The 24,999-nt window shown below is 37.6% G+C and overlaps 1 protein-coding gene across 1 annotated transcript in view; it reads left to right on the forward strand.

The window, feature by feature from the left end:
* Positions 1-1,004: 1,004 nt before the first annotated feature.
* Positions 1,005-24,999, forward strand: part of LOC138043795 (attractin-like protein 1) — a 47,577-nt gene continuing 23,582 nt past the window's right edge. Inside the window, exons 1-16 of the mRNA XM_068890250.1 lie at positions 1,005-1,225; positions 8,367-8,453; positions 10,035-10,148; positions 11,759-11,887; positions 13,083-13,264; positions 13,605-13,667; positions 13,822-13,927; positions 14,629-14,728; positions 16,148-16,379; positions 18,667-18,850; positions 19,547-19,704; positions 20,587-20,671; positions 21,101-21,165; positions 22,414-22,539; positions 23,126-23,244; positions 24,208-24,268. Coding sequence (XP_068746351.1) covers positions 1,032-1,225; positions 8,367-8,453; positions 10,035-10,148; positions 11,759-11,887; positions 13,083-13,264; positions 13,605-13,667; positions 13,822-13,927; positions 14,629-14,728; positions 16,148-16,379; positions 18,667-18,850; positions 19,547-19,704; positions 20,587-20,671; positions 21,101-21,165; positions 22,414-22,539; positions 23,126-23,244; positions 24,208-24,268 — 2,005 coding nt within the window. The 5' untranslated portion in view covers positions 1,005-1,031. The remainder of the gene's footprint in view (positions 1,226-8,366; positions 8,454-10,034; positions 10,149-11,758; positions 11,888-13,082; positions 13,265-13,604; positions 13,668-13,821; positions 13,928-14,628; positions 14,729-16,147; positions 16,380-18,666; positions 18,851-19,546; positions 19,705-20,586; positions 20,672-21,100; positions 21,166-22,413; positions 22,540-23,125; positions 23,245-24,207; positions 24,269-24,999) is intronic.

Here is a 24,999-nt window from a genome sequence, read left to right on the forward strand (position 1 = left end):
GGCAAAAACAAAAACAAAAAACGTCCCCAAAGAGCATAACGATCTGCTAAGAAACGCAGAAAAAGGCAAACAAAGCTTTTAAAAAGTCAGCTATTTCACTGATACATGGCACAACGTAACAGGCGTTCAAAAACAAAATGATCCCGCGCCCGGGTCAAAAGATCACTCGCCTCTACCACAAAATAGAATTAAATTGGAGCAAAAGAATGAAGCCATAAGGTCATTTTCACATTGCTGCTAAGAAAATCAACACCAAGAAACTAAAAACATTATTATCGAGACGAACTATTTTCTTGGAAGAAAGAATATCACACAGCAGTATATAGATCCAAATGTAAAGCCTCAGGACAAAAACCATTGCTAAATGAATCCTACAGGAACCGCCTAAAAGAGGCGTCGATTCAAATATGTACTCAAGCGAGCAAAATTATGACAAAGGCAACGGAAATCAGAGAACGTACAAGGGAGTCGTGTAGGCGTGTCAACCCCATTTAACACATATTTGTGCCCCTCAGAGGGACACAAACATCGCGTCTCCATACAAAGCCTTATAAATTTGATTTAAACTTTTCTTTGAATATCGCACAGACCTGAGCCTTTCCGAGACTGTTAAAGCAAAGCAAAGGCCATTTCTACACTGTTACTTAGTTATTCAGCCTGTTGACTGCCATGATTTTGAATAAAACCATCTATCTATCTATCTATCTATCTATCTATCTATCTATCTATCTATCTATCTTTATGCCCGGGGTCTTATGCGTATGTTACGAAGTTTAAAATGGATTTCTCCGAAAAAAAAAAAAATTCGGGTAAGGAGCTGGAAAAAACATTCCTGTGCTTTCTGAATACGCCAAAAAACCTGGAAGGCCACGTAAAGGAACGGTATATATAAAAAATATATGTGGTCGGAGTGGATCTGGCAAGCCTTGGAAGCTGAAATATCCCTCTATGGTGGGATTCCTGTGGCACCATAACACTTCAATCAGCGGTTGGAGAGGCTCAGGTTGCTTCAGCTTGAAGATGGTTCCGCCATGTTTGATGCGTTCTGTTACTCACGTTCGACTTTGACGTTGATGTTTTGGTTGTTCGTGGTCATAGGGTGCCTCGTATCACCTTCAAACCCGTGCCAAAAAAATGGGGATTGTAGAAATGGCTACTGCATGGAGAGGATTTGTATTTGTAATGATGGTTGGTGGGGTGACTTGTGCCAGTTTTGTCGCTTGAGGTAAATTAAGCTTAACTTTTCCGATATTACAAGCTTCAAGAAATTGCACGCACTTTACACATTCAGATGAGGAGTTGACACTCGGCGTATTTTTTGATCACCTGTGTGTCTTTCCTTCACGAAGCTTCGCTTGATTTCATGACAGTTTTGTAATGGTGTTTTTATGATTTTAGTTTCGTGCGTGATGTACTTTTGCATGCTTTCGATTCATTTACGGTGGAAAAGTGCATCACGAGTCTGCAGTTGTTTCTTAAGTTGTTAGCTTCAATTTAAGGGTAAACTGTAGAAACTGATCACTGAATTCTTTTCTTTATTCATCTTTATTATTTGTTTTTTGTTGTGCAAAATGAACCAGTATAATAGACCTTTTTCGCTTACAGTACATTTTGTTTTCCCAATAAAGGTCATGTAATACTCAGGAGGTTTGGTCCCTTGTTTTGTTCATTTAAGAAGAGTGCATGTAGACATATTCATGCTTGTATGCACTCTTTATAATGAACAAAACAAAGGACCAAAACCTCCTGAGTATTATCACATGATCTGTATTGGGAAAACAAAATGTACAAGCGAAAAAGGTCTATTATTTACATGTAAATAGCCTTAATTTAATAGTACAGCGTTGTTTTGTAATTTATTGATTGCGTCATGTACATGGCAATGAATTTTTCTCAGTTGTTGTACATTTAATATTCAAGATACTATAACATTTTATGGTGGCTGAAGCTTATGTGTAAGTTCTTTAGTCAAACTCTTTTACAGATATTGTCCCTAAAAGACTTTTGATATCTGAGATATTTCTTTTTAAGTTATGTAGTATTAGTTTAAATTCTTGAATAAATATGTAAATTTAACCCTTTGATGCCTAAAACCGGCTTAAACCTGCCAGACTTGGTATTTTACTCTGTCTAACGCCAGAATATTTTACTTGTCAATGGGAAACCCCCAGGAGTCAATGGCTTAATCACTCAAATTAATGTGAGTAATAAGTGAACAAATCCCCTCTGTCACTTTGACCTTAGATCACTTGAAAATTGTCTAAATTGCCTAAAAGACTTGATATCTGAGATACATGTATTTCTAAGAAGAAGAAGAAGGACAAGAAGAAAGAAAACCCTTGGGGATCAGGGAACTGTACATACCTTTAGATAAGAAGCATGAATGAACCAAAGTGAACCAAGTTTCCTTGATTTTTGGCAAAAGGCAAAATAATTAATTTCATCCCACAGTACACTGTATTGTTTGCCGTTAGCCGTAAACGTGATGCTACAGGTACAATATACATGGAAACCTCCCTACATGGAAACCTCCTCCCTACATGGAAATGCATTGAACCTCCTCCCTACATGGAAATGCATTGAACCTCCTCCCTACATGGAAATGCATTAAACCTGCTCCCTACATGGAAATGCATTGAACCTCCTCCCTACATGGAAATGCATTAAACCTCCTCCCTACATGGAAATGCATTGAACCTCCTCCCTACATGGAAACCTCCCTACATGTATGTACTTTCATTCATATTCAGTGAAGGAAAAGTATAGTGTATGCAATACACTGTTAGAGTGTTGCTACACCATCCAAAACCTTTTACTGTATCTCGTCAAGTAACTATAAGCTTGTCAATTTTCTCAAAGTCTACGAAGATTAGACAGTACTTAGAGAATATATTTATTAATGCTGTTACATGTAGTTGGGGCATTGTGCAGTCTCATCAGGCAACTGATATTTAACCAATTGACTCCAACTCCTGGTGGTTCCTCATTGACGAGTAACATCGTCTCGCTTTAGATCTAAGAGTAAAATACTATGTATGGCCAGTTTAGAGGTGAAAGGGTTAAGTAAGGGCAAGTGAAAAATGGAATTTGCTGGCTCAATGCATTTCATTTTTTTTTTCTGCCCATTAACAACTGCATTCGCTAAATGGAGGTTGAGTACCTGGGATATGTCCAGGGGCTTCCACTGGAGGCCAGCCAGCCAGCTCGTCCCTCGACTACCGTATTTACCCATGTATAAGTCGATCTCATGTATAATTTCTTAATTTCGTTGTTAAATGTTCATGGGACACGATAATCTTGTATTCTTCGATTTCTGGAAATGTGGATACACAAAAAAATCAGGGCCTCAAGCGCTTAATAGTTTTGTTGTTCAGAAGCTGTTGTATAATTATGCAGACATTTTGTCCTTGAGTTTTGAAAAAGTTCTCAGAAAATCGAACGTGTAAACGTCAAACTCACCTGTTTGTTGTTCAAGGATAAAGGGCTTTAGACGATAAGCATGCACAATGCAACATCACAGAAGCAGGAGTCAATCTTTGAAAATAACTTGCGAACGATGCGAAAATGTGCAAGGTTTAATTGGTCCTTGACTTATAATTTCTCAAATGATAAACAAAACTCATAAACTAAACAATATGAAGTTCGCAAAAGCATTTAAATCTGCCAGGTTTGTATAAAGAATAAAAAAACATTCATTACCAACCCGCATTTTCACCGCGCTACACGAGTGACGATGCTTGCACGCAAACACGAGGTATTGTGCCAGGTTACTAAGCCATTGAATGATCGTGTTTTAGAGCTTTCAACTTTGGAAAACGAAAATTTCCAGTGTCTATTTCATATTTGTGCTTGTGAGTATCTTCAACATTTAGAGTTGGACAAATCCTTTTTCATTTCAATTGGAATTGCTTACAGCCTTTTGTCATTCATTTTGAAGTATTTTGGGTCGGCTTTTGTCCACTGCGTTTGTTATGCCCAAGACAACATTATGTTAATTTTGAATAAATTACTTAGCTGGAACTTGGCTCAAAATCTTTGACCCGTGTATAAGTCGAAGGCGATTTTTGGAGCTTCTTTTGAGGTCATAAAAGGTCGACTTATACATGGGTAAATACGGTAAGTAATGCTCCCACGGCAGCAATCCCGGCAAACCCAGTCATGAGCCCCCACGCCAGGCATCTAGGTACTCATCACACTGATAAACAGTGAAAGTAGGGAAGGGAGGGGGGGAGGGGGAAACAAAAGCCCATCTGTACAAGCATGGCACAAAGTGGTTGGCAAAATGTCCGATGAATAATTGTCATGTGCTGAAGCGACTAAATGAGCATGTGCCTCTGCCAAATACCGCTGACTGCTCTTTGATGATCGACTGGCCCAGACCACCACTGCTCTTTGTTGCTAACTTTGTTAAACTACATTTTTAGTTATAAATGCATTAAATGCTCATAAAGTATTACAATGTACCGTATTTACCCGTGTATAAGTCGACCTTTTATGGCCTCAAAAGAAGCTCCAAAAATCACCCTAGACTTACACGGGTCAAAGATTTTGAGCCAAGTTCCAGCTAAGTAATTTATTCAAAATTAACATAATAATGTTGTCTTGGGCATAACAAACGCAGTGGACAAAAGACTTCAAAATGATTGTAAGCAATTCCAGTTGAAATGAAAAAGGATTTGTCCAAATCTAAATTTTGAAGATACTCACAAGCACAAATATGAAAGAGACACTGGAAATTTTCGTTTTCCAAAGGTGGAAAGCTCTAAAGGGCATTTCTTTTTCTTCAAATAAACACGATCATTCAATGGCTTAGTAACCTGGCACAATACCTTGTGTTTGCGTGCAAGCATCGTCACTTGTGTTGCGTGAAAATGCTGGTTGGTAATGATTGTTTTTTATTCTTTATATAAACCTGGCTGATTTAAGTGCTTTTGCAAACTTCGTATTGTTTGGTTTATGAGTTTTGTTTTGATTGTCATGTGAGAAATTATAAGTCAAGGACCAATTATATTTGTAAACCTTGCACATTTTCGCACCGTTCGCAAGTTATTTTCAAAGATTGAGGTTTATATGTTCGATTTTCTGAGAACTTTTTCGAAACTCAAGGACAAAATGCCCGCATATACAACAACTGCTGAACCACAAAACTATTAAGATGAAATCCGATAGAAAATCGGGCAATTTCAGTTTATAGTGGACAAAAATCTGGTACCAGAATAATGTTAAGTATTTTACAGTCCTTTTTACATTCTCTTTAAGCTAAAGATATAAACAATTGCCTGAAATAACACCGAAAACAATTTCCCATGGGAACGAGAGAAATTGAATTTCAAAGTTCAGAGAAACTGTGCAAACACAGGTAAAATTTCATCATCAGTTTCATTTCACCAGTACTTTCAAGTGTTTCTTACGAAGTTCAACAGTTGTTTTTGACGTTTGGTGTTGCTAGAAATGATTATTTTTGAGAAGATATTTAAAACAGTCTTACAGAAGTTTGCAATACAATGTATATAATCTTGGTACTAGGGTTTTGTCCATTTGTTACTCGAACTTCTGCTGGATTCCATCTTAAGCGCTTGAGGCCCTGATTTTTTTGTGTATCTACATTTCCAGAAATCAAAGAACAGAAGATTAGTGTCCCAGTAACATTGAACAAAGAAATTAAGAAATTGCTTTTTTTTTGCCATAAAAAATGGGGGGTCGACTTATACACGGGTAGTTTTTCATTTTAAGTCCCCATGACAATTTTCCCCCTCTTAAAATTTTTGTTTAAAATATCTATAGTGTCTAGAGTGTAGTACTTCAAAAATTTTCCCTCATAGTTTATCCGTGCATGCTAGCCCGCCTTTGAATTTTGGCCGAGCCGGTTGGGTCTTGGTAACTAATGATGTCAAAGAAGTCAAGAATGTAATTCCATTCTGCATTGTCAGAATATTTACAGAATCCGAAGGGTAACAATATATTGTCTGACATATTTTCAATAAAGACTAAAAAAAGCTCTAGATTTTCAGCAAGACTTCTATTCGTACACTTTTGCACATGTCTTTCTGAAGAGATGCAAAGAAGTGACTTCTTTGATGTCATTAGTTACCAGGACCCAACTGGCTCGGCCAAAGTTTTTTGCGCGTAAATCAAACGTCCTGCTAAAATGCATGGATACACTGTGGGAAAAATTTTGAAGTTCTACACTCCAAACACTAGAGATATGTTGTAGTTTGGAATTTTTTTCAGGTCAAATTTTTTTAAACCCAGGTTAAAATTTTCCACCTAGTTCATAATATTTAAACTAGGTAATTTTTTTTTACCTAGGTTATTTATCAACTGTCTAAAAAGGGCTTTTATTTATGGGGTGTAGTTTAAAAAATAGGGGCCTGGTTTTTTGGGGGGGTCTAAAAAGAATAGTACACACAAAAAAAAAAAGCAAGAAATTTCCCCTCAAGTGCATGGAGCTCCACGCACACCTACTACCCAAGGACTAGTCGAGAGAAATAATAGAACAATAAAGGAAAACATTCGAAACATTCTTACAGAGAAGAAAGAAAGTTACAACAACTGGTGTACAGTGTTAGGAGAAGCAGCCTACAAGAAAAACATTACAGTGCACCGTGCTGTTGCCCAAACACCATATGAACTAGTGTTAGGTATCAAGCCATGGAGAGAAGAAATGCGGGCAAGTGTACAAGAAACAGATACTGACAAAGGGGAACAAGAAGAAGAGACAAACAATGAGCAACAAAGGCTTGACAGTGAGGATGAAACAGTAGAAATGAATGTCCAGCAAACTCCAACATTGACAGATGAAAACAGCACAGATGACATTCAAACTAACGAACAGCAACAAGCAAAAGAAACTAAAAGTTCTCGCTCCAAAAAACGCAAAAAAATCAAAGAAAGGCAAGAACAGTACAACAAAAAAATGAAGCAATCCAGACCTAAAGTAGCCAAATTTCATGTCAATGATTATGTAAAAATAAAAATTGATAAGGTCGATAAGACACCCTTGCACCCCAATACATTGCTAGGAAAAATAATATCAATAGAGCCTGCGAATGGTTATGCCCAAGTGGTTACTGAATTTGGAGTTATAGACACCCAAATTTCTCCGAGCCGACTTCACAAGAGTCAAAACACAGGAATAGCATTGGATTACTCCAAACATATTACATTTTCGCGTGCTTGCAAAATGGCAATTAATCAGTAATTTCCCGATGTATTTAGAACAGATACACATAAATATTTATCAATAATATTTGCATGCACTTTTGCAATTATGTATGAAAACAAGAATAAACACAAATACAAATGAATAGTAGAATATATGTTTTATTAATCTACAGCAAACTCTGAGAATTAAAATGGCTGATTCCCCTTTGACAACTGTCACCGTTCATACATGACTATTCCATAGAACATCACTGGTATGTTGTGTCCCAAACCTAACCCTGAAAGCTAACCATTTGAAATTAGTGCTTAACCCTAATCACTAAACCCAGAGAAATTATATACCCTAGGTTAAAAAAATTTTAACCCCAAAATTTAGGTTAAAAAAATTATAACCTAGGTTAAAAAAAATTTAACCTATAATTTAGGTTCAAAAAATTATAACCTAGGTTAAAAAAATTTAACCTATAATTTAGGTTAAAAAAATTATAACCTAGGTTAAAAAAATTTGACTTGAAAGTAAAATTTAACTGCAACAGATACAATGTACTTAAGGGGCCACAGACAGATTTTTCGCGCATTGCTAAGGAAGTGAAATGTTACTTCCGGTACAGATGTCATCATATCATGAGCTGACAAGAAAACCCACTCACACACAAAAGTCACCGCACAAACTGTTGTTTCCATCAAAGGTTTTTCCTCTCCCTTCCTGGCGCTCGTTCAACTGCGCATGCGTAAATGAACTGACTTCTGGTTTGAGAAAAAAGCTAAATTTCCGGCGATTTTAAAATGAATTAAATTTTTTTTTACACGGCACGTTTCACCCCCAAATACAGAATATAGTCAAAATAAAAAGAAAAGCATGCTTGGCTGGATGCAAAAGCGAATACAAATTATCAAACCATCCATTAAATACCCAAATTGCAAAACACGAACGGACCATGGGCGTGGTATGATGACGTCATATTTAGGGTCATTGGCTTACAAAAGTTGGAAACTGACCAAAATAATGCCAAATTCTCTCAAATTACTTAACCATTACGTCCTTAGCAATGCACCCCAAAAAATACGTCAGTGGGCCCTTAAAGCAAAAGTTTAAAAAGTGGGGGGGGGGGGGGGGGGGGGCATTTTAGGGACTTTATGTATTGTTACTGTATCTGACCATTTTAAAATATATTCCCTATTGTATTTTGTTATCACAATAGATTGACAAAGGAAAGTGATGTGATAACTGATGGACATGGGCAATATGCTGTGAGCTCTAAATGCTCTTGGCTCATAGAATCTCCCTGGTAGGTGACAGACCAAAGATTCTTTGTTTAATAATTATACTTATAATAATTTTATTTTGTTGTTTCATCACTGTGCTGTGAAAAAAAAAGACAATGTGTTCTCAGCCTGTACAGTACATGTAGTAACAGCTGTATAGAGTATCTTTTTACGGTCGAAAGCTTTAAGGCATTAACCCATTGTACCGAAAGGAGTGCCCCATTAACAAGTGAAAGTGTGTTCGTTTTAGTGGAACAAAATAATAGTAAGAGTTACAAGAAGGAATGAAAGAGTTAAATTGAGAGACCTTTGGAGATGTACATGTACACTGTACATTTATCCTGTTGTTTTCAAAGTGAAATCAATAGAATAGAGCAGGGCGTTTTCACTATTTTGAGGGGAGGGTAGGGGGGCAGATTAGTAATAACTTTGCTTTTGTATGATTACTTCTCTTTGACAAGACAAATAAGGTATAGAGTCTTTTCATGTTCTCAGAAGTGAGGGATTGACAAGGTCCAATTTTTTAGTATGGACAGGCCCAAGGCAATCTGTTCCTTTGAAGTTGCGTGTTAACGTACCCAATTTTAAGGTGATTCTTGATTTGGAATGTCTTAAATGTCATGACTATTACTGTTTTCTTATAAAGCAAAAATTGGAAAAGCCAAGTAAATGGGTTAAGCTAAAGGAAGAATTTAGCTTCGGTGACAAGCAAGTATCAGAGGCATTTCTTTTGCCAGTGAGGGTTGCTAATGAACCGTATCTACGCTCCTTCCAGTACAAAGTGTTAAATTTTGTTCTGTTTACTAATTACCGCTTGTGTAAAATAGGATTTGTCTCTAACCCCAACTGCACTTTCTGTCATCAGCTAACAGAAACCATATCCCATATTTTGTTTGAATGCTCTTTTTCAAATTCTTTTTGGAATGAGGTTAATAAAAATTTTTTGAGTAAAATCAAGAGTTGCAGAGGCCTCTCGCTTACATGTACATATTGCAATGTTCTTGTTGGATCTTTAGAGGAGGAGATGGATCTGTTTAATTATATCGTAATTTTGGGAAAATCTTTCTTGTGGAAAATTGATGTTTCTTGTGAAACATTACCTTCTTTGTGCCATTTCATAAGAATTTTGATGATTAAATATGAAACTGAAAAACATGTAAAATTATATTTCAAAATGAATAAAACGAATTTGTTTAACTAATAATTAGGCAACACTATCATCAAGGAAATGGTTAAGTTAAACAAGTATGTAGACAAGAATTGTCTATATTTTTTTTTTTTTTTTTCTCTTTTCTTTAACCCTTTCAGCCCGGATAGTGCCAAATGACACTTATAGATTTTACTCTGTCTAACGCCAGACGATTTTACTCGTCAATGGGGAACCCCTCGGGGGTTAAAGGGTTAATTAATTTAATATGGTGTCATTATTAACTTTTATAAACCAAACTTTATTTATTGTTCTGTAATTTAATTGTTGAAAAAAAGAATTGTAATTATGTAATTGTGGAAATAGTAATAAAAAAAATGTAAAAAAAAAAAAAAATACAACATTGCTTTCTTACAGTACATTGTATTTCATAACATGTTTTCTTTTGTTCTTTTAGGCCGAATAGCACAATTCATTTAGATTTAAAAATGTTTGCAACTGAATGCAACTGGGATCATTTATATATCTATGATGGGAATTCTGTAAGAAGTCCCTTGATAGCAGTATTGAGGTGAGAATGTGCTGCCTATTGATAACAAAAACAATGTAAAACAGGACAAGTCATTATTATTTATACATTGGAGATTCTTAGTTCTGATTGCCTAAGAGACGTAACCCATCATGTAACAATGTTTAAAAGTTGTATTGAATTACACGTCTATCGTCTTCCAATAATTACATGTGTGTATGTACACAGTAAGTACTAGAGGAGTTCACAAGAGACAATAAATGCAGCCGCCCTTATCAGGCAAAATTGATAAAAGCATACATGTACGTGTACACTTTAGATGGGTGTTTAACCCTTGAATACATATTAATTTTAGTAAATGTACTGCTTGGTTTTGTGCAGACGAAAAAAATTACGTATAATTTGGGCAAATAATAAACAATTATTGGATTAGGTTGAGCATGATATCATAAAATATCAAAACCGAGGTCTGTGTTATCTGCTGAAGCCGAAGGCTGAGGCAGATAAAACAGACACAAGGTTTTGATGATTCATGATATCATGCAAAAACCGAATTCAATAATTGTTTTATTATACATTTTTCGCATAATTCATCCTCAGAAACAGAAGCGAAGCGTTCAGCCATTTTGTTTCTGAGGAGAACACCCCAAGGGGCTTAAAAAACCAGGCAAACGTTGAACTTGACATGATAAATGTAATATCTGCAGCAGATATTGCATTTATCATGTCAAGTTCACAAGCTATTGTGAATTGATTGAATGCTCTCGACTAATCAGATTTTTCATAGTGAGTCTGATGTATAATTGCCAACGAGTCAGGCCTTCTGAAGACAGAAGGCCTGGCGAGGCGGCAGCTTATAGAGCCGCGAGAAGATTTTTAGGCGGACGAAATCTCAGAAGCGCTTCAAATTTGAGTGTAATGTAGACCAAAAGCTGTAATGTAGACCAAAGCGATGAAATGTTGACCGTAGCGATAACCAATGAGAGTGCCGCACGAGTACGCCGCGTGATGTTTGCAGCCGCCAGATCACGCAAGCTTGGCTCGTTGGCACTTTAGCGACAGCTATAACTAGTAATATTAATTATTAAATACTACGAAAACCACCGATTTGTAGAATGGGCGGGAATTTACGTGCCTCTGCCCTGCTCACTTTCGCTTGTTAGTTTAAATTCTTAAGATGTATTGGCAGAACTGAGCGCATAATGGAAGGCTCTAATCGTAGAAAAGCTCTCGGAGGAGAATGAAGAACATACAAGACATTATTGGAAAAGAGCGAGGCTTCACCACAGGAAAATAGAGATAAATTTTGAAAACGTGTTTTTCCATTGTTGCTGTCGTTATAGTACACCTTAAGCCTGTGGGAAAGGAATTGTCGCTTTTGTTGTTAGGGGTGCATCTACGTGTATGACTTGAATGTACATGTACAATGTATTCAGGGCCCGCGGGGTATGTTTGAAATTGAGGAGGGGGGGAGGGGTATGTGTTGGTATGGATTAGTCCCCCGATCACGGAAGTGTGAGAGGAGGGGAGAGAAGTGATTTTTTCCAAGCCTGCTCACTACATGTATCTTCACAGAAAATTATTAACATTTGAGTGTACCACATTACGTCCATGTATGTTTATGTGATTGTCTCTCATTTTTCTGTTTACAGTGGGATTGTAAAGGATCCAAAGAGAGATGTTGATCAAAGTCTTGTGCTGGGGGCTCATTCTGGTTCAGCATTCTTGTACTTTTATAGTGACAAGTTCTATAAAGATAAGGGATTCAGAATCAAGTACAGGTAGGTGCATGGGGTAAAGAATCTGAAACTTTTTTGATTTAAAATAATTTTAAAAAGTTCAATCACGAGTGAAGTTGCATTAATTTTGACACTTTTGAACAATTTGGAAGTAACATGTAAATATAGTGCTTCTGACAGGGTGGGCCAGGGCTGTCAATAAGTGCCAGTAGCCTGCCAAAACCCTAAACCCTAACCCCAAAATACCTGGATCTTTATGCATTTAAGACGTGCGAGTGAAAAAATAACAAAGTACACTTTTACTTTTACTATTCTGACATTGAATGTTGATTGGTGACAGACACGATTAAGAAGTGTGACTACTATCGCCCTTGATCTTGAAGATGAACAGTATAATTAAATTAAATTAAATTCCTTTTTTTCACTTTGTTTATAAACACAATGTTTACTGTCATAAGGTCCACACCAGGTTTTTGGTACATGTAAGTCATCTGTGGCATAGGCATGTTATATCTTTTGTATAATTATAACTAAGGCATCTACCACTTGACTTTGGAGGGGAGGGAGGGGTTGACACTTGGTTAATGAATGAATGAATTCAGGGCTCTTCGGGTTACTAACTTTTAATGTTAGGAGTCGGAAGGGCTTCCAGAAAATTTTCTTAGGCAGCAGCCTTGGAATGTCAATTGAAAAAGCCAGTCCTTCATTTTTGTGCCTGATTTTTACCTTGGTAAATGCAGTTTAATTAAACATGTCTTATTGATGTGAATGGGGTATACATGTAAGTTACCTGAATAAAAGTGAAAAAAGGTTGCCACTTGAGACTGTTAACTACACAATACCAATCACTTTTAATTTATTGTTGTTATTATAATTATAATTATAATAATAATATAATATTAATAATAATGATAATAATTATAATAATAATAATAATAATTATTATTATCATCATTATTATTATGATACATGTACAGTCTGCACGCCATAACATGTATCCAAAATGTCAAAAAAAATTTAAAATTTAAAACCAATCATCTGTTAAGGCACCAATTGAACAGAGGCATATACGTAACTACATGTATTAAAATACACTGTACAGTTTGTACTTGAATCTTTTAATAACAATTTATTAAAAGTTAATTATTCATTTTGGGATTTTCTATCCGTAAATGTTGGGATATAAGAATGCTAAGTTATCAAGTTACATGTATCATGGTACTTTTGTTTTTCACAGGATATCCCCTGATTGCTCAGTCAAATGCAGTTTTCATGGTTATTGTGATACTGATGGGAAGTGCATTTGTGATGCTGGGTGGACGGGTACAAACTGTAACGTTCAAACCTGTATTGCAAAATGTGTCAATGGTTTTTGCAGTAATGCCACAAGATTGTGTGTCTGTGATTCTGGATTTTCTGGTAAGGCCATTCTTCAATATATTTTTTTTAGAGATAATTATTGCATGTATCATTGTGTGCTGACTTAAATAGGCTCCACTTTGTGTCATTGATGGTCTTCTTTAATTGGTTGGCCAGGAGCTTCTAAATCAGTTACTATTATACATGTAGGAGTGATTAAATGCTCTGACTCATAACTGGGCAAACCATGCTTTGTGAGTGGACTACTCTTCTCAATTCAGCCTGCTCTTTAAGGATAACGATCTTGTGACCTGATCCTAAAGTTCAACTCAAATAATGAGGATAATGTATAAACCAGTCTTACATACAACTGTAATTGATGTGATTTGTGTCTGTACAGGTACATCGTGTAATGTTACTGGTGACAGGGCTCTGTGGACCCAGTATTCCTCAAAAGGCTTAGGTAAAAAAACAAAGACTTACAGTCTTTACATTACAGCTCTTACTTTGCATGCAATATTTTCACTTATTACCAATCTTTAACATTTTACCTCGGTAAGCTATTCAAAAGATCAAATTGACTGTCCTATTTGGGATTCTTGAAATTTAATTTTCAGATCTCATCCAGGGTCGAGCGTCTCATGCTAGTGCAGTGGTTGGTGACTACATGTGGGTGTTTGGAGGCTTTTCATTCAACGTAGAATCTTCTGACAACCTTGTGAGGTATATTCATGGTAAAGTGCAGTATTATTATTATTATGTGGAGTGAAACGAAAGTATAATTCATTTGATCCTGTTGGATCTATCCACATGAAAATTTCAAGTGCCTATAAGATACAGGCACATACACTGTACAAGTGTGAGGATCATAAAAAAGTATTTGCACCATCTTAAAGGGGCTAGGTCACGCAATTTTAGGCAATTTCAGCACTGATCGAATGGTCATAGAATTAACTAAAATATCAAAATAACTGTTCAAAACTATAGAAGAACTCTAACGAAACACAGGGAAGCCAAGAAGGGACATGGATGGACAAAACTGGAGAGGATTGAAGTGGATTGAATTTGGGTAAATTTAAAAAACGTCAGCCCACCTTTTTTCAGATTTATATCAGTCTATATCAAAATGTCATTAATTATTATTTTACACAGCTGGAAAATCATTCTCAGTTGTTACATGTATGTGGCCGTGATTTTGCAAATGAAAGACTCTTGCTCTGCCAATTTGACATTTAGAGCTCATAATTATCAAAATTAAACAAAATTACCTAAAATAGCGTGACCTAGCCCCTTTGAGATTGGAGAGACCTTTTTTTTCCTTTGTTTCAGTGTTTTGTGGTCTTGTGTCCTATCATCTTTCTGAAGGGAAAGAATCAATGTGTGAGAGTAATTTTTTGCCAGTCCTCTACTTATGATTCTTATAGGTATCACATCCCTAGTGACAGCTGGGAAGTTGTGTCGCATTCTGTCAACTCCTCTGCACGACCTTCAAGCCGCTATGGACACTCTATGATTGCTTATAATGTATGTGTCTTTCATTAGGTAGTCAATAATAACAACTTTAAGTGTCAATGGATTTAGCACAAGAGCACTAATTGGGGACACTAACAAAATTAACTCAAATCAAATAATTGGTTTCAAGCTCTATAGCCTTTGTATCTGCCATGTTTTTGCCAGAGCAATTTGCAAAAAAATTAATGGTAAAAATCATGAAAGAACATCATCAGAAATTAGTTTTTTACATTGTTTGGTCGTCTCAAAAATGCCTAGAATGAACTTAAAGAGAGTCTCAAGTTCAAATACAACTCTTGTTAATCAATGACTTCAAACCTGGGGGTCAAATTGTGGAGAAAAGCCTAAAGTGGTGTTCTTACACTGCATTTAAAAGCACTTTCTGCAGCTTGTATGGAGAAAATTGAGCATTTAATTTAGTCGAGATCCGTTCTTTTTTAATTACATGTACCATGTTCTGCAAAATTAATGTTAAGTTTTAATGGTGTACTAATATATATGATAATGATAAAATAGCATAATTGATCATGATAACAATATGTAATTCCAATAAATAATAAATAATAGGGAGCTAGCTTATGCAAGAACGGTGACGAGGGCTATGAGAACAACACAAAACAATGGATTTAATGCAAATGGATTTAATGCAAAAACACTGGCTCTGCATGCCCTGCACATGCTTTTTTGCATTTTGGTACATTTCTTTCCCGTTCTCGCACTGACAACGACGTGAGTTGACAAAATTTAAGGTTGTGTAGAGGATGTGAGAAACTGACGAAACACTTTAATTTTATTTCCCAAATAACCACACCGCTCATGCCAATTTTATTCCAGCAATGTTGATACACAATTTCATTCCGAACGACTTGGGGTTATAACGAAATTATTACAATAACAGGAAATGATATTTTTAGACAAAGTTCTTGTTGGCGGCGTCACCATCCTTGCATAAGCTCCCTAATAATTCAATTGACCACTTCCCAGGAGCTTTTCAGGGTCAAAGAAAGTCATGTCAACAATGTATAACAAAACAGAACAACTCTCTAAGAATCTCAACTGGCTGTAAGAAAACAGGCCCAGGTTGCTCGAAGCATGGATAGTGCTACCCAGTATGAAATACCATGGAAACCTATCGGTTTTGATACCTCTTTAATAACCCAGGGTTAGCGCTAACCAGGCTTCAAAGCAACCGGCCCCAGATGGTTATTTCCAAGTGCAGCTAAGTGCATTTTTACGAGGGACAATTTCAGCTAGTGGTCAGAATGGGTCTTAAGGCCAGTACAGCTGTATCTCATAATCCAAAGGCAAGCACCCCCGGCCACTTGGCCACACTGCCTCATGTATGTGATAAAACAAGGATGGAAATATTTACCTACTTTATTCTGACTTAGAGTAACATTATCTGTTCATATTGTCATCTTGCTTTTGCAGGCATCTTTGTACGTTTTTGGTGGTAGAGTTAATGAAAGGGCTACACATGAGCTGTGGTCATTTGACACTCAGGGACTTAATTGGTCCTTGCTTCCAGGAAAGGGCACCCAAGGGGATTCACCTGTGCCTGTAGCTGGCCACACGGCAACACTTGTGGGTTCAAAAATGATTGTCCTCTTTGGATATGGACCTCAGGGAAATTATACTAACAAAGTCCAGGAATATGACCTAGGTAAAAGATAAGTTTTAATTTGTTACCCTTCTTTTTTTGCTCAAAGTGTGATGCTTGAACTGAACAAAAGGATTAAATTCATGTACATGCACAGCATAAAACACCGGTAGCATCTGTTCCAGCAGAAAAGCAGAACTGAAGACATTATTACGTCATTTTCAGTTTTTTGTATTATATTTTGATCCTGTGTTTGTTGACTTACTTTTCGTTTCAGACAGCGATAAAATTAAAAACGAAATTGCAGCGTTGACACTGATTAAAACGTTGTTAAAAAGTAAAATGTTTCGACCACTTCGGTGACCTTCATCAGTTGCTTATGCAAATACACTGTATGACTAACAATGGTAAAATACATGTAGGCAAGTAGACCTGTGACAAGTATGCATAACGCGTGTGCGAAAAAATGTTCTAAAAATTCTTGAGATTGAGGTACACGCGTGGAAACTCAATGTGCTCGTTGATTGAGTTCTCTTCCTTATTAGAATACCACGCTTCCAAAAATGATGAAGGTCGCTGAAGTGGTACTCCTTCCTTTCCATCCGCCACACTCCTTACCCCCTTCAGAATATTATTTGATTTTGTTGTTATTATACATTCACAGTTTCCAAAATAGATTATTGTAGAGTAGAGGGGGCTCCTCTTTGAAAGTTGCTAGTACAAAACGTTTTTGACAGTGCCTCATACAGTACATTTCCTAGATTGAAGAATTTCAAACATTGTTGTCGGTTAAAAAAGGACTGTCTCAATTGGTTCATTTTTCTTTCCTAGAATATTAGATCTCAGCAATATACATGTTACACTAATCATTATTTTACTTGTTCCCCTAAAATGGCTTTATCCATCTCCTTTGACTGCTTCACTATCACTTGTGGCACTTACTCTACAATGTGCAGTACTTGTACTGTACATGCAGCTTATGACAGATTATTCATCAATAAGAACTCCAACAGAGTGAAAGAGTTAACATTTTACTTTACATGTAAATGTTCTGCTCATGAAATGAGAAGAAAGCAAACGATAAGACCTGTATTTTTTTTTGTATCTGACCAAGGCAGAATCAATTCTGCTCTACCATTACAATGATATTACATTCTTCTTTCGTTAAAGGGGCTAGGTCACGCAATTTTAGGCAATTTCAGCACTAATCGAATGGTCGTAGAATTAACTAAAATATCAAAATAACTGTTCAAAACTATAGAAGAACTCTAACAAAACACCGGGAAGCCAAGAAGGGACATGGATGGACAAAACTGGAGAGGATTGTAATGGATTGATTTCGGTAAATTTAATTCGGTAAACGTCGGCCCACCTTTTTTCAAATATATATCAGTTTATATCAAAATGTCATTTACATAGCTGGAAAATCATTCTCAGTAGTTATGTGGCCTTGATTTTGCAAAGGAAAGACTCTTGCTCTGCCAATTTGACGTTTAGAGCTCATAATTAACAAAATTGAACAAAATTACCTAAAATAGCGTGACCTAGCCCCTTTAATAACAGAGAATTTCTGTGTTGTAAGCACTTTCCGGTCTTAACTCATTAATAGGCCTTTATCCTGAGGGGCATTACGAAACAGCGAAACGAAGCACCAAAACACCATGTATGACCCCACCATACCTGTACATTGAATACTAACCGACAAAGGTTGGAACGACGGCCTAATTGGGCCTAGAAAACGTTTTTGCGCCTAATTCATTGAAATTCAGATTAGGATTCAGATTAAGACTGAAATTAGGAACGATAACGTTTTAATAGGCCTAATTAGGCCTAAAACGATATTTAATCTCAAATCCAACCTTTGTCGTTTAGTATTCAATGTATGCAGGGGGGGGGGGGGGGGGGGTTTGGTGCTTCATCTCGCTGTTTGGGTGTTGCGCTGTTTTGTTGTTTAGTAATGTCCTATCCTGAGATTAACTTTGTCATGAGACAAACAAGTGCTTGATTTGTTCTGAGGAAAAAGTTAAATTCGTGACCTACATGTAACCCCCATTGAGTCCTCTTGCGCGTTACATGTAGGACGTGGGCTCCAGTTGATGAGTGAAATCGTCTCATTTCCAGGAGTCAGTGATGGGTTAAATGTTTGTTAATGGTGAAAATATTTTTTGTTGAAAAATACTGTTGGTTAGATTAACTTTAACTCTGGCTTGGTTATTGTTGCTTTATGAAGGAAAAGTTACTGTTACAGTAGCTTTTGTACTGTAACCAAGATCGTGGTTGTAGTTGTTAACACTTAGTTTTGTCTGAATCAGTGACTGATTTGTTTCTTGTTGTTGTTTATATTTTATAGAGACTGGTTTATGGGGTGTACATGATGTCCAGCTTAAAGATAATTTCATCAAACCAACATTTGGACACAGCAGTGCCTATGATCCTGTGACACATTTAATCTATGTCCATGGTGGATTCCTAGATGGAACTGTTGTCACCACAGTGACATCACTAACATGTTATGACCCCGTTGCCAAAACCTGGTAGGTCATTATGTGAAAGCTTTTCATTTTCTTTTTAAGTCCTTGTGAGAGCATGAATTTGAGACCCATAGTTCAAAACTCAGCAAAGAACAATGAAGTTAACACTTCTGATGTTAGTGACCAAGCCTTAAATGCTCGAGGATGAAGATGACAAATTGCTATGATGAAACCCTCACTGCTTTTGTCATTTTGAACGTGCATGTCCAATGAAGAGCTTAGTTTCTGAAGAAACCCGGCAAGGCTGTGCTCTAAGAAATGTTTTAGGTAGCCCAAAGCTCTGAAATTTTGAAATGTAGAGTTCCCAGCAACACGTTTTTGTACAAATGCAAGATTTCCTTGTCACCCAAAAGGCAAAAGTTAGTCGCCAGGGACCACAGGGTGCTGCTAGGGGACAGCCCTGGTGCCACATTTACATCAATGGGAGAAAAAAGTTTTTCAGGCCCAAAAAGCCATTTCCAAAGTGCCCCCTGCTTGTTTGATAGCCTGGTCGTTTGACTGTCAACACTGTCATGGCAACTCTGTGTCTGATACCCATGAACTTCCTTTTGTACCACCAGTCTGATAAGAGCTACAATTGTAGGAATATTTTTTTCATTGTGTTCAAGATAAGGAAGTGGTGCATGTGGTTTTCAGAAATTAATGGTCCATGTGTTAACTGACCCTTTGCCAATATTAATTTTTCGTATTGTTCTTTAGGCAATCCCTCAGAAACAGTAGTGTCCCCCGTTTCCTTCACACTGCAGTGTTTCTGGATGGAATAATGCTGGTGTTTGGCGGAAACTCCCACAATGGCACATTGGTGAGCCCCACAAACCTATCATGCTTCTCCATGGACTTTGTGGCTTATGACCCTGGTAAGTAAAAATTGTGTGAGTTAAAAGAGGCTCAAACCAGTCTCAACAGCTTCAACAAACTGAACCATTTGGGAGGGTTGAATCTACCCAACTGTTTCATGTAACGGCAAAATGTTAATTGTACATTCTACCTTATGGAATACCAATAGTAATTGCTTAACAAAACATGCTTATTGATGTGACGTGGTAGGTTACCATGGCAACAAACGAGCCATTCAAAAAGGCCTATTTGTCTTTAAATGCTTTTGTCTGAAAAACAGATTTGGTGGCCCCCAATGTTTATTTCTGGAAAGTGACTAATGGTAGCAGACCAAACTCTCGGCAAATTTAAATAAAAAAGGTAATTCTCTGCAGTGAATTCTTAGGCACCTTTCAGTTAAATAAAGATTGGGGGTCTCCCAGTTAGTTTTTAAGATTGCAAGTGTTTAAAGGCAAAATATAGGGTGTTTTTAGAAGGCTCTTTTGTTGCCATGGTGACCTGTCACGTCACACCAACTAGCGCATCTTCTTAAGAAATCATTACTGTTTCATTTGGTAATGTAAAGTTGCTGTTTTCTTAATTAAACATCAATTGTCGTATAGTTCATCCTTCTGATAGGACATTACAGTACCTCCAAATTGTTGAAACTGCTGAGAGTCACATTTATGTAGCAAAGCAAACGTGACATGACCATGGTGATTAATAATGATTAAAGTGCTGCATGCAAGGATGTCATAATGATCTTCTCATGGAGTGGGTGGGGAGAGGGGAGGAGGGGTTGAGAGCAAGTGCAATCCTGAATGCAATTTCAGTTTAATCACTGTGTCCTTTGGTTTTAAGCTTGTTACGGTCTACTTCATTGACGATGAGGTTATTTGTATTAACTGCCATTTATTTTTTAGCTTGTGACGAGTGGAAAAGGTTATCATTACCGAAAAGTATTAAGTCTGTTGGAAGATATGGCCACACAGCAGTTGTCTTCAACAGGTAATTTGTCGTTAAATGCACACAACATTCTGTGAGCATCAAGTTCTTTGTACAGTGGTGTGAGTGTATGTTGTGGATAAATGTATCTTCTGTTGAAGGCAATTGACCAATTGATTATTTGGCGATAAAACACCATCACAGACTTACACAAACTATGTGGGCAAACAGAATTTTCTCGGTTAATACATGTAGATAAACTGTAGGTTCTACTGCATGTCAAACTAAAAACCCTTAATTCAGAGAGGACAGCATTAATCCTGGATTGAGTGAAATTTATAGAATCGAACATTGCTTGGTACAAGTCAGCCGTAAAGGCCAATAAATAATTGTTGTTATTACTTTTTAACCCTAGTAGAACAGCAAATACGTCTTCTGCGACTTTGGTCCTTTTAATTGCAATAATAATTATTATTGTGTTCCTTCCATCAGAACTATGTTTGTGTATGGAGGATTTCAAGGTGTTTTCCTCAATGATGTCTTGTCATTCACACCTGGTAAGTATGAGTAAAGTGTTTCAACTGGGTGAATAGTAGCATGATGAAGGTAGAGTAGTACATTGAGGTTACACAATAAAAGAAAAAAAGGGCCTTCGCGATCATTTTCATGCATAATTTCCATCTTTGCCTTAATTTTGACGACTAGGAACAGTTCCTATCAAATTGATGTTTCATTATCAAGTAGTAATTTACTACTTGATAATGAAACATCAATTTGATAGTTTCATTAGCAAGAGCAGGCTCAACGGGTTTGATCCTTGGGCTCTGCGTTATGTGGGTGGAGTTTGTTGGTTCTTTACTGTGCTCCAAGAGGTTTTTCTCTGGGTTCTCTAATTTTCCTCACTCAAAAGAAAAACATATTATTTTTGATCTGCTTTGATTTGATTTTGTTGAACTGAGAGTTTACTCAGTTAGAGCAGTTGGTGAAAGTAATTACGCGATTGCAATTGCTGTGCTTGATGATTGGTTTAAATATCTCGCGCCAGTTTATCCACCAATGAGGAAATGTCAAAGTAATTACGTATTTGTTATTCGAAACTCAATTGAAAACCGCTCTGTAGCACCTGTTTACAGTAATTGATAAAAGCTTAATTTAAACTTCAATAAGGTTGTCGTCATTGTCATCATCATTCATTATTGTTGATTGAAGTTTTTTATGAAGTTAAATGGAATTTATTTAACAACTAGGAGCGACTGCGGCCAATTGTTGTCAGTGGTTTTGTTCTATTTGTGCATGCGTCGGAATCCTCATTCTTTGGGTTGTAGAACCTATTTATTGGTGTGGCGGGAAGAAAGGAGCATTTTGTGTGGAGCATTTAGCAGTTTTTTTTCCCTCCCTCCCCCCCTCTACTTTCCACCGTTCAGTTTGGCAGGTGCCTGTCTTCTCAGGGGGCGTTGGGGCTCATCGCTGGTTTGTCAGGTTTTGCCAGCTATCGGTGCAGTCTCCATCTTGGAGCTGGCTGCCAACAGTGGAAGGTCCAGGATGTCCCAAGCATCCAACCTCCACTTAGCGACGCAGCTGGTATTATGCCTACAACCAAGGATGGGGGTTAAATTGGTTTTCTGAGGTGACATGATAAATTCCTGTGCTAGGGCTTGGTGCACGTTTCGTGCTGTGCGTCGTGGGTGGGTCATTTAATCGCCCGTGTTTTCTGTGATTGGCTAAAGCAATTATTCCTAAATGGTTTTGGTTTATGACAGTTAATTGAAAACCTCTCTAAGATGTATTTGATATTATATTTGAAGGTCCATGTGCTCTAATGAAAGATAAGTCTGCCTGTGAAATGCACTCTAACTCATCTGACTGCACGTGGAATGTCGCGACTTTAACGTGCGTTGGTCCAGAACGTTGTGTGAAACCTCAAATCAAAGGTAATAGTTAAGGAGGCTCCCCAGAGTTTTAGGGCCGCGCGCAAGCTAGGCACTAGTATGGCACGTGTGACGTCTGCATCATTTGCACCCTCGCTCCCCGCGGGCGCAAATGATGCTACTAGGGCCACAAATAGACTATATGCCCTCCAAAAGTCATGTGATCGTCTTATTATTTCGGTACCCATATTGGTAAGTCTCTACAGGGAAAAATTTAGGAGAAATTAATTAGGTTTCCTTTTGTAACTCGCGTCCTGTAGTGAGGGTATTCGCAAATACAAAAGGGAGCCACCTTAAGATAAGCTAGTGAGAGAGATGTAGGGGATTAATGTTTCATTTGTCTGACATTGAACTGTCATAGTCTCTCATTGACTCTCGCAAGTCTTCCTTGAAAAGGCCTAGCCATTACACACGTGGAGTTTCATAACGCTCTTTTTTCCAAACCAAAATATTATGGCTGCCACTCAGCAAAGTTAGTCTTTTGCCTTGCAGCAAAAAGAAAATCAAATCGGCGAACTCAGCCATGTCAAGAAATACAAACGGTTGAGGGTTGAGTTTGTTTTTTTTTTTTCTCGCGTATATTTTTTAGATGAAGACAAGTGCCGTGAACTTGATCAGAGCTGCCGGAGATGTTTGTCTGGTGTGCATGGCTGTTCGTGGTGCGAAAGCGAACGAAAATGTGTGAAGGGAAACTGCCCTGATGGACAGGTACACGCCGCAACTTATGAAAGTGGTAATACTGTACATGTAGTGGAATTCGTGCCCAACCACTATGAGCGCCAACCTCGTTCCCAGGGTCTCTTTGTCGAACGAAGACCCTGGAAACGAGGTTGTATGAACTCTAGCATCTGGACACTTCGTACCCTAAGCAGGCAACGTCAACCAAAACTTCTCTTAAAATAAACATTTAAACGATCGTAATTTTCTTGAGATTTTCCTTTCCACACGAGCGAGTAAATTGAAGTTTCAATCGCCTCGTCTCTTCCGAGAGATACTGCTGAACGAAGATTTGTCCTAAAGACTACAGTTACGTTTCGGTTGTGACTTGAATGGATACTAGGCTACGGTCAGGTGTGACGCTTAATGACAACTACATCACATTGCGTTAGGTTGGCGAGGTGAAGATACTGTGTGTGTATAAAATGTTACCCTCGAAGAGAATTAGTAAGTAAACAATCTCGAACGAGTGCCGAGGCTTAAATGGTACTTAACACTACAAACGGTGCTACTTGGGGTGCATGGAATGACCGGTTTTTGTCTCCTTGTTTGGCCCCAACCTCGTTCCCAGGGTCTCTCTTCTGAGGTTGGTTTGGCCCTGAAGTTATAAGTTGTGTTGTGCATTTGTCATAAAGTGTTACACCTGACAATGGCATATCCATTTTAGTCACAACCGTAACGTTTCCCCAAAACAATTAGGTGTTCTACGCATACACCCATGCTCAAAAACCGCTGATGCACCTAAGGAATTCCACCTTTCTTGTTGATTAGTTCTGCCATATTAAGTCGATTTCATGCTTGGTAAAAACAAGTTAGAATGATATCAAGACGACATCGAAACATTTTCGCTTAACATTCAAGATTTCTCGTAGTGCAAAAATTTACGTGTACTCCTTACTCTAAAACCAACATTGCAAATGCTCACAACTGATTTCTTTCTTTCCTTTTCTGCAGGCAAAGGTGGATTCTTCTGACAAATGCTCCGGGAAGGTGGACGGATCCTTGACCTGTCAAGGTACGTGTACCATAATCGTATTTGGAGTTTGCCCTTACAGTGTTTTTTTTTTTGTACAAGAGGGAACTTCAACTGTTACTAAAAGTAACTCTTTTGCCATTAAATTAGTTCGAAAAATTTCGGGAATATTTTTTTTGATCAGGATAAAAAGTGAATTTTAGATTCTCTACTTTCTTAAATCCCATAATACACCTCTTTTACCCCCAAACATTTATATAGGCGTTGGCTTCGATTTCTCTTCGGACATGTTAATGTCCCAATCTGAGGAATTGAAACAATGATTAAGCAAAATTTTGGGGGTAAACAAGATGTGTTATGGAATTTGAGAAAGTAGAAAATTCCCTCTTTTTCACTTTGAAGTTTCCCGGGCGCTGCCATCATGAATAGCTGTGACGTGTCACGGTTGCCTGATTGTCCTCTTACTAAAAACTGTTGGTAACACTGGCCATGGGAACACGTCACAATTATTCAAGATGGCGGCCCCAAGGAAAAAGGTTATGACTAGAATGGATACTCCAAAAATAATTATAGTGAGACAGCGACATATAGTGGGAGGCGCGGTGGCCACATGGTTACTTTTCGACTCCGGATCGCGAGGTCCAGGTTCGGGGCCTGGCCGGAGACATTGTGTTGTGTTCTTGGGCAAGACACTTTACTCTCACGGTGCCTCACTCCACCCACGTGTATAAATGGGTACCGGCGAATTTAATGCTGGGGGTAACCCTGCGATG

This window comes from Montipora capricornis, chromosome 3 (genome assembly GCF_036669925.1).
Source record: "Montipora capricornis isolate CH-2021 chromosome 3, ASM3666992v2, whole genome shotgun sequence".
Lineage (NCBI taxonomy): Eukaryota > Metazoa > Cnidaria > Anthozoa > Scleractinia > Acroporidae > Montipora > Montipora capricornis.